We start from the raw sequence: 10,598 nt of genomic DNA, 5'->3' as shown, positions 1-10,598 counted from the left end.
GGAAAATATAATGGTCAGTTTCACAGAGAAAATGTCAAAAACACACTTAGGAAATACAATGTTGTCCTCGGTATAATGTGCATTTTATTATAATATTTGTTCTGGCATAATTGTAGTAGGACAGTAACCATTAACATTTAATATGAAACATTATCACAAAGACATCCTTTCAAATGATCATAATATGCACATGTCTTTATACTGTAGATCGCATTAACCTTTTAACTTGTTGAAAAGTGCCAGTCATATAAGAGATGTGGTATATCACATCACCCATCAATGCCCGTCATTTTAACATGGACTACACCATAACACATTACACTGTCATAATACATTCTCTCTCCAATAAGGTTCCACCGTCTCTTTAGTTGTGGACAAATACAGTGTACAGAGAGAAAAGCTTATTGGACATTACACACACAAAAAAACCTGACGCAACATATGGCTGTCGGACAGTCACAATCTGCATCCCAAATGGCACCCTATTCCCGACATAGTGCACTACTTTTGACCAGGGCCCATAGGGGGGGCAATATGTAAGTAGTGCACTATGAAGAGAATAGGGCTCTGGTCAAAAGTAGTGCACTATGTAGGGAATAGGGCTTTGGTCAAATGTAGGGCACTATGTAGGGAATAGGGCTATGGTCAAATGTAGTGTACTATATAGGGAGCCATTTGGGACCAATCAAGAACACACAACGACTGGACACATAAAGGCTCTTTGGACAAGCATAGGACACTTTGTGACGAAGACACAACAGACATACTGTAGTGGACGAGTGACTCAGTAACCTAGCGATAGTCTGTTCTTAAAGAACGAATGAGAAGGCTGGACGACTGACAGGACGGCATGTGCAAAGAGACAGTGTGAGTGTGTCTGCCTTTCTGTGTCTGAGCATACATTCCTTTGTCTTCTAGGACTTTCATTAATCTCAGAATAAACATCTCTGTATATTCACGATGTGGGTGTTGACGTCCCGCGCCAGGTATCTAGCTGGGTGGTGGCAGTGGCGATGCTCCCCGGGTCTCTCCAACCTCCGAAGGTCTTCTCCAGGAACACAGCGGTGGCCAGGGAGAGACGGTCCTGCTGCTTGCCCACTACCAGCTGCAGTCCCAAGGGTAAACCCTCCGCGCTCAGCCCCAACGGACACTGGGTCACCGGAAGACCCAGAATGTTAAAGATACCTGTGAGGGATAAGAGAGGGGTACAGTGTCAGAGCTGATAAAAATGTTGACACCAAAATAAGTTTAGGAACTGTACTTCAGGCAAGGGCTGTCATAATTTGGGTTAGATATTTTCCTGACCAGGTAAAGCTCATCCGAGGCTCTGCAATCTACTACCTACCTTCCACCACTGACACCAAGCTAGCTAAAGCACCACTGACCAGTGTAGGAGAAGTTGAAGGGGGTGAAGAGGGGGTGGTGGTGTTTGGGGGCGAGATGGGGGTGAGAGGGGTAGAGCAGCACCCCGTCCGTCCCCAACAGTTCCTCCAGGTCCTTCTGGAGAGACTCCTTCTGCTGCAGGATGAACTGGGTGGGCTGGGCCCTCTGGAACATCTCTACCAGGACCAGACCTGAGGGGAGTTCTAGTTATGTCATTTACAGCAATGTGCCCCACATTCAAGAGCACCGAGTTAAATGAAAGACAATATAACATTATCACCAGTCACAGACAACATGACATTGTTGACAAGGGAGAGGGGGACGGGGAGAGAGAGAAAAGAAGGGAGGAACAGAGAAGTAGGGGAGGCCTACTACATGTCCTTAAACCATCACACACAATCACATAACCATCACATTACCATCACATAACCATTACACACCATCACATAACCATTACACACCATCACACACAATCACATAACCATTACACACCATCACATAACCATTACACACCATCACATAACCATTACACACCATCACATAACCATTACACACCATCACATACCTATAGCAGCCACGGTGTGCTTGGAGAGTCCCACAGTCCACTTAGCCATCTCCCATAGAGGCCACACCTTCTTCCCATGGTCAGACATCAGCTCTGCAAATGACGTGGGCTGCTGTTGGATGAACAGGCATATAGACCATTAAGGCAATACTATACATTCAAGCACTCACCATACACTCAGAGACAAGCAAAACCTCACACAAATAGATACACACCTTTCCATCCTTCCCCGGGGCTCCCATCATCGCACTCCAGATCTGGAAGGAGTATTTGAGCTGAGGAATCTTCAGCTGCTGAACTTTGACACCCAGGTCTGCCTCCAGACGCTGAACTACCTGTGGAAGACATGGTGACACTGAATTCTCTAATGTTCTCTCTCTCTCTCCCCCTCTCTTTATTTCCATCTTTTAATCTTCCTCTGTCTCTCCTAATTCAACCCTCTCCCTCATCTCTTATCTCCTTTATCTCTTACTCTCTCTCTACCTCCCTTGCTCTATCTCCCCCTTTCTTTCTCCAACTCACCCTCCTCTCTCTCTCACCCTCCTCTGAGCCAGGACTATCTGTCTGTCTACAGGAGATACCAGAGGAACTCTCCTGTCTCCCTCCCCTCCCCCCTCTCTCTCTCACCCTCCTCTGAGCCAGGACTATCTGTTTGTCTACAGGAGATACCAGAGGAACTCTCCTGTCTCCCTCCCCTCCTCCCCCTCTCTCTCACCCTCCTCTGAGCCAGGACTATCTGTTTGTCTACAGGAGATACCAGAGGAACTCTCCTGTCTCCCTCCCCCCCTCTCCCTCTCACCCTCCTCTGAGCCAGGACTAGCTGCTGGTCGACAGGAGATACCAGAGGAACTCTCCTGTCTCCCTCCCCTCCTCCCCCCCTCTCTCACCCTCCTCTGAGACAGGACTAGCTGCTGGTCGACAGGAGACACCAGAGGAGAGCCTCCATCGTGAGGAACAGAGAAGAACCGTAGTCTCTTCAGATCCACCTCAGACGACAGAGACAACCTGCAGAGGGGGAGGGAGAGAGAGAACGAGGGGGAGACAGAAAGAGAGAGGACGTGGTCATATCTGGGTGTTATTGATTTTTGAAACCTTTATTTAACTAGGCAAGTCAGTTAAGAACAAATTCTTATTTTCAATGACGGCCTAGGAACAGTGGGTTAACTGCCTTGTTCAGGGGCAGAACGACAGATTTGTACCTTGTCAGCTCGGGGATTCAAACTTGCAAGCTTTCGGTTACTAGTCCAACGCTCTAACCACTAGGCTACCCTGCCGCCAACGTGGAGTTATTAACGTGTAGTCGTGTATCTGTGCATGTTGTTGCTGTTGTTGTCCCTCTGTACCTGTCAGCGTTGGCTCCTCCCATAACTCTGAGCATGGGCAGCAGGTCCTGGGCGTAGCGACACATTGGGCCTGTACACAGGAAACCAGGCTGCTGCCCCGAGGGCGGGGGGAACTGACCCACGTTAGATACTACACCTACAGAGAGAGAGAGAACTGACCCTCGTTAGATACTACACCTACAGAGAGAGGAGAGAGAGAGAGAGAGAGAGAGAGAGAGAGAGAGAACTGACCCTCGTTAGATACTACACCTACAGAGAGAGAGAGAGAACTGACCCACGTTAGATACTACACCTACAGAGAGAGAGAGAACTGACCCACGTTAGATACTACACCTACAGAGAGGGAGAACTGACCCACGTTAGATACTACACCTATACTGATACTAGGTCCCGTGTGGCTCAGTTGGTAGAGCATGGTGTTTGCAGCGCCAGGGTTGTGGGTTCGATTCCCACGGGGGACCAGTACGGGGGAAAAAAATGTATGAAATGTATGCATTCACTACTTTAAGTCGCTCTGGATAAGAGCATCTGCTAAATGACTAAAATGTAAATGTATACTGTAGAGAGAGCAGAACTGACCCATGTTAGATACTACACCTATACTGTAGAGAGAGGAGAACTGACCCACGTTAGATACTACACCTATACTGTAGAGAGAGCAGAACTGGCCCACGTTAGATACTACACCTATATTGTAGAGAGAGCAGAACTGACCGATGTTAGATACTACACCTATACTGTAGAGAGAGGAGAACTGACCCACGTTAGATACTACACCTATACTGTAGAGAGAGCAGAACTGACCCACGTTAGATACTACACCTATACTGTAGAGAGAGCAGAACTGACCCACGTTAGATACTACACCTATACTGTAGAGAGAGCAGAACTGACAATATCAGTATAACACATACCTGCAAGCAAACAAAACCAAACACACACAAAGCACATGTGTTCATGTATGCTGATGATTCAACCAAATACACATCAGCAACCACAGCTAATGAAGTCACTGAAACCCTTATCAAAGAGTTGCAGTCAGCTTTGGAACGAGTGGCCAGTAATAAACGGTTCCAGAACATATCTTCAACTAAGAGCATTGTATTTAGTACCAATCACTCCCTAAGTTCTAGACCTCAGCTGAATCTGGTAATGGCTGTTGAACAAGTTGAGGAGACTAAATTACTTGGTGTTACCTTAGATTGTAAACTGTCATGGTCAAAACAAACAGATTCAATGGTTGTAAGGATGGGGAGAGGTCTGTCTGTAATAAAGAGATGCTCTGCTTTGTTGACACCACACTCCACAAAGCAAGTAACTGGTTTTGTCTTATCTTGATTATTGTCCAGTCATGTGGTCAAGTGCTGCAAGGAAAAACCTAGTTAAGCTGTAGCTCATTGTAATCAGAGGGCTGATATAAAAACTATGCATGCCAGTCTCTCTTGGCTAAGAGTTGAGGAGAGACTGACTGCATCACTTCTTTTTATAAGAAACATTGTGTTGAAAATCCAAAATTGTTTACATAGTCAATTTACAGTGCATTCAGAAAGTATTCAGACCCCTTAACCTTTTCTACATTTTGTCACATTAGAGCCTTATTCTAAAACCGATTAAATAGTTTGTTTCCCCTCAACAATCTACACACAATACCCCACAATGACAAAGCAAAAACAGGTTTTTAGAAATGTTTCCTAATGTTAAAAAAAGTAAAAAAGAAAAATATCTGAATTACATAAGTATTCAGACCCTTTACTCAATACTTTGTTGAAGCACCTTTGGCAGCAATTACAGCCTTGAGTCTTCTTGGGTATGATGCTACACGCTTGGCACACCTGTATTTGGGGAGTTTCTCCCATTCCTTTCTGCAGATCCTCTCAAGCTCTTTCAGGTTGGATGGGGAGCGTCACTGCACAGCTATTTTCAGGTCTCTCCAGAGATGTTCGATAGGGTTCAAGTCCGGGCTCTGGCTGGGCCAGTCAAGGACATTCAGAGACTTGTCCTGTAGCCACTCTTGCGTTGTCTTGGCTGTGTGCTTAGGGTCATTGTCCTGTTGGAAGGTGAACCTTGGCCCCCGTTTGAGGTCCTGAGCACTCTGGAGCAGGTTTTCATCTCTCTATACTTTGCTCTGTTCATCTTTCCCTCGATCCTGACTAGTCTCCCAGTCCCTGCCGCTGAAAAACATCCCCACAGCATTATGCTGTCACCACCATGCTTCACCGTAGGGACGCTGCCAGGTTTCCTCCAGATATGACTCTTGGCATTCAGGGCAAACAGTTCAATCTTGGTTTCATCAGACCAGAGAATCTTGTTTCTCATGGTCTGATAGTCCTTTAGGTGCCTTTTGACAAACTCCAAGAAGGCTGTCATGTGCCTTTTACTGAGGCGTGGCTTCAGTCTGACCACTCTACCATAAAGGCCTGATTGGTGGAGTGCTGCATAGATGGTTGTCCTTCTAGAATGTTCTCCCATCTCCACAGAGGAACTCTGGAGTTCTGTAAGAGTGACCATCGTGTTCTTGGTCACATCCCTGACCAAGGCTTTTCTCCTCCAAATGCTCAGTTTGGCTGGGCAGCCAGCTCTAGGAAGAGTCTTGGTGGTTCCAAACTTCTTCCATTTAAGAATGATGGAGGCCGCTGTGCTCTTGGGGACCTTCAATGCTGCAAAAAAATGTTGGTACCTTTCGCCAGATCTCTGCCTGGACACAATCATGTCTCGGAGCTCTATGGACAATTCCTTCGACCTTATGGCTTGATTTTTGCTCTGACATGCACTGCAAACTGCCTTTACAAAACATGTCCAATCAATTGAATTTACTACATGTGGACTCCAATCAAGTTGTAGAAACATCAAAGATGATCAATGGAAACAGGATGCACCTGAGCTCAATTTTGAGTCTCATAGCAAAGAGTGTGAATACTTATGTAGTTTTTTTTAAATAAATTTGCAAACATTTCTAAAAACCTGTGGTCACTTCATCATTATGGGGTATTGTGTGTAGATTGATGAGGGAAAAAAATATTGAATACATTTTAGAATATGGCTGTAACGTAACGTGGAAAAAAGGAAGGGGTCTGAATACTTTCCGACTGCACTGGATACACAGCTCTGACACACACACTTACCCCACCAGTCATGCCACCAGGGGTCTTTTCACAGTCCCCAAATCCACAACAAATTCAAGAAAGCCTACAGTATTATATAGAGCCATTATTCAATGGAACTCTGTTGCTCAAATGAACAGCAAACCTGGTTTCAAAAACAGTTAAAGCAACACCTCACGGCACAACGCCTCTCCCCTATTTGACCTAGATAGTCTGTGTGTATGTATTGATATGTAGGCTGCGTGCCCTTTTAAAATGTATGTAGTTCTGTCCTTGAGCTGTTCTTGTCTAATGATGTTCTGTATTATGTCATTCTGTATTATGTTTCCTGTTTTGTGTGGACCCCAGGAAGAGCTAATGGGGATACTAATGAAATACCAAATTTTAAAATACACACACACCTGCAATTAAACACAACCACACGCACGATTAGAAGGAACTGGCCCCGCTACCTCCTACAGAGACAGCAGATTGGTGTGAGTGTCTCACGCACACAGGATGTGTCTCTCTACAATGCGGGATAGATACAAACATCTATACACACACACACAACACGCACACACAGGTGACAGACTGGACGGCCCTCACCTGATGTTGGCTTGTGGCCGAAGATGCCGTTGAAGAATGCTGGGATGCGAATACTGCCCCCAACATCTGAGCCAACCCCTATCACTGAACCACCGCCCCCCAAAATACTGCCCTCCCCTCCTGAGAGAGACAAACAGAGAGATAAAGGTCATACTAGATGGTAGTAACACTTGGAGTCACACTGACATACAACAATATATTGAAGGTTGACAATAAAGGTATCATTCTATTATCTACTCCTACTCTGTTCCACCGTATTCCAAACATTCTGTTGCCTTTCCATTTCATTGGATTCCATCCACTCTATTCCATTCGAGAATGACAGTGGTGTAACTAACCGGAGCTTCCTCCTGGTATTCTCTCCAGGTCGTATGGGTTGTTGGTGATTCCATACAGGCGGTTATGGGACTCGAGCCACATGCAGAGCTCACTACAGTTAGTCACCCCCAGAGGAATGGCCCCTGCCCTCTTCAGCAGAGCCACCGGGGGCGCGTCCGTTGCTGAAATCACCCCCCGCCGTGACACCAGCCCTGTGGAGTTAGGCATACCTGGGGGGGAGAGAGAGAGAGAGAGAGAGAGAGAGTAAATGTGGACAGTGAACAAGGCATTGGAACAAACAAGGCTTCTATTTCAACTGTAGTAGTTCAGCTCAGTAGGTTTCCAATTTCATCAGGTTTAGACCTTGAGAGTGAGGGAATGGCACAGAGACAGATAGACTTTAGCACCAAACTTTGCATCAAGGACAACCAGTGGGGAAAGAACACTGATTGCAGCACAGGCACAACTACAGGTCAGGGTATTGGCCATGTTGATCATATTATCCTCACTATAAGTAGCATTAGTAGCCTACCCTGGATGCAAGACTCCATACTTCAGCACCAAATGTTGTATCAAATTTTGAAATACAACTGATAGCAGTACTGCTGCAGGTCAGGGCAGTGACCCTATTTACCAGAGTATATAGAAATAAAGTGACTCTATTCTAAGCATCATTAGAAGGAGTAGCATTAGCAGCCTACCCTGGAGGGAGAAGGCCTCTTTCACAGTGAAAGGAACACCCAGTAGAGGAAGCCTGTCCTCCAGAACATCCTCTCCTCCTGTCTCCTCCTCTATCAGCTTATCCACCTGGGCTGCCTCCTGCAGGGCCAAGGAAAACCTGAGAGAGATGGGTGGAGGGATGGCGGGAGGAGAGAGGGATGGAGAGAGAGAGAGAGAGAGAGAGTAGAGAGGGGTGGGTAGGAGGGACGGAAGGAGAATAGGAGGTAAGAGATTAAGGGAGTGTGGCTTGACTTGAAATGCACACTGAAAGTAGGTGTCTTCTATCTCTCTCTCACACACACACACACACACACACACACACACACACACACACACACACACACACACACACACACACACACACACACACACACACACACACACACACACACACACACACACACACACACACACACACACACACACACACACACACACACACCCTCCCTCTCTCACCTGTCCTTGACCATGGCATTGATGAGAGGGTTAATCTCTTGGATGCGGTCTATGTAGGTCTGTACCACCTCCACACTGGTTACCTGAGAGAACAGGGGCAATTATATAAATTGCAGTCTGATTCATCAAGATATGATCTGTGTCCCAAATGGCACCCTATTCCCTGTTAGTTCACTGCCTTTGACCAGAAGTAGTGCATTACATAGGTAATAGGATGCCATTTGGGATACAAACAATCAATCCAAAAAAGAGATGAGAAGCAGAACCGTGAATATTTAGGATGAATATGTCTATTTTCGTACACTGTAAACACTGTAAAAAGCTATTCTGAGAGAGTACAATTGGCAGGATGTATAGTGATTTTTTCCAGATGTTCAAAGCACTGTAACGTTACATAGCAGAGTAGGGGAAAGAGTTCCTATTGTTTCTGTCTCTATCCCAAAATGGCACACTATTCCCTTTATAGTGCACTACTTTCAACCAGAACCATATGAGCCTTGGACAAAAGTAGTGCACTATATAGGGCATCGGGTGCCATTTGGGATGTAGACCCCTGACTATAGTGACCTTTGTGCAGGTGAAGTAAAGTCCCCTCCGGTGGCTCTACGTGGCCCCCTGCCACTATTGTTTACATTCTAGAAATAAATCCCTCTCAACAGGGAGCCCGGCTCAACCATCAAAAGCCACACAAACCTGTGTCCCAACTGGTACATTATTATGTAGTGCACTGCTTTTGAACAGAGCCCTGTATGTAATAGGGAACCAAACTACAGTATATCCTCTGGGATGTGACAGGATGTGTTTGAAAACACAACCAACTTGAATATATTTTACATGAAATGCTAATTCAATAGGCTACTTTTTTCAAGTAGGCCCAGAGTAATACAAGTACTATTAGGTACTAAGTACAGTAAACTACTATGTCAGTAAACTATTGTCGTGAGTTATTACTAGCCTACATATCCCAGCATTCGTCAGTGCCACGGAGTCACCTTCCAGCATCTTTCTATTCCCTAAACATTCCGAGCTGCGATGCATAATAAAACAAGCAACTGGCAGTTCTTCATTTATCCCGGCCCTACCTATATGAATGCACGTTATGTCACGATCTACCGGGTCGCATTTAACTATCTAACAACACTTTAATAAAGTTCACCTGCCTCTCTCCGTCGAATCATGCGGGCGAGCCGCATCGCCGGGACCCTCAACAGTGGGTTGGTGATTGGTGGGAGCCTCCTCACCGACCTGTCGGCTCCCCGCCGCGGAGCGAGCAGCTTGAAGACGGCAAACAGCATCCAGACCGCTCCCCGCAGCATCGAGGCCAGGAACCGTTCGAACCGTATCAGCGCCATTACTACCGATAACGGAAGACGAGCCTATTTCGACATGAGATTTCGGGTGCCAGAAATTGCCGTACTACTAAAAAAGATCAGATCCACTGCTCAGTCTCTTTCCACTCTCCCAGAATGCAACGGGGGTGTTGTAATAAAATGAACCTCTGCTAGCTGCAGGTGTTATGTCAGACTCTCTTTGTATTTACTTTCTCAGACAAGCTGTCTATGCAACATGTTTTATTACATTAGGTTTCTTGTATGAAAGTTAGCCGGAATTTCCGTAGGTGACCCCATACAATCAGATATGTTATATCACCTTTACGGAAAGAAAGACTGCAGTCAGAGTGCAGTATAACTACAGTATGCATAAAAAAAACATTTTTTTTTACTTCAGTAATTTTGCAGTGTAACTGCAATTAGAGTGCAGTATAACTGCAGTTCAATTGCAGTATAATGCAGTTATTCTGCAATTACTGCGTCCAAAATACCAGTCGACTGCAGTTACTGCACTTTTCAAAACTGCAATATTTTTGTTGTAAGGGCACGATCACAATGAAAACTGTCTAATCTGCTGAAACTACACAGTGATACAATTACATTGCATTGTTGTTATACAGTATATTGTAGCAGCAAGCGCTGTCTTTGCAGTGTCGTTGTTCCGTTTTACCACCAGTAGATGGAAGCAAACATCTCTAAACCGTCAGTCCAACGCTTTAGCTTCCTCGATTCAGACCCGCAGAGACACACACACACACAGAACACACACACACACACACACACACACGCACTA

The 10,598-nt window shown here is 45.7% G+C and overlaps 1 protein-coding gene across 2 annotated transcripts; it reads right to left on the bottom strand.

Annotated features, from left to right (window-relative positions):
* Window positions 1-64: 64 nt before the first annotated feature.
* LOC106610441 (fatty-acid amide hydrolase 2-A) lies at window positions 65-9,955 on the bottom strand. Of its 2 annotated transcripts, none has more exons than XM_045722964.1 (11): window positions 9,635-9,955; window positions 8,475-8,557; window positions 8,000-8,136; window positions 7,319-7,528; window positions 6,981-7,100; window positions 3,292-3,427; window positions 2,836-2,953; window positions 2,164-2,283; window positions 1,949-2,057; window positions 1,386-1,574; window positions 65-1,185 (listed from the first exon to the last, which is right to left on the bottom strand). In XM_045722964.1, exons 1-11 carry the CDS (start codon window positions 9,824-9,826, stop codon window positions 956-958), a joined length of 1,644 nt encoding a protein of 547 aa, XP_045578920.1. In that variant the 5' UTR covers window positions 9,827-9,955; the 3' UTR covers window positions 65-955. The 2 variants fall into 2 exon arrangements, with proteins under 2 accessions (XP_045578920.1, XP_045578919.1); XM_045722963.1 differs by having other exon boundaries at window positions 1,949-2,060; window positions 9,635-9,954.
* Between the last annotated feature and the right edge of the window lie 643 nt (window positions 9,956-10,598).

The sequence above is a fragment of the Salmo salar genome, chromosome ssa08, assembly GCF_905237065.1.
Source record: "Salmo salar chromosome ssa08, Ssal_v3.1, whole genome shotgun sequence".
NCBI classification, from domain to species: domain Eukaryota; kingdom Metazoa; phylum Chordata; class Actinopteri; order Salmoniformes; family Salmonidae; genus Salmo; species Salmo salar.
The sequence above is the reverse complement of the archived record's forward strand: the minus strand, read 5'-3'. Positions and strand labels throughout refer to the sequence as shown.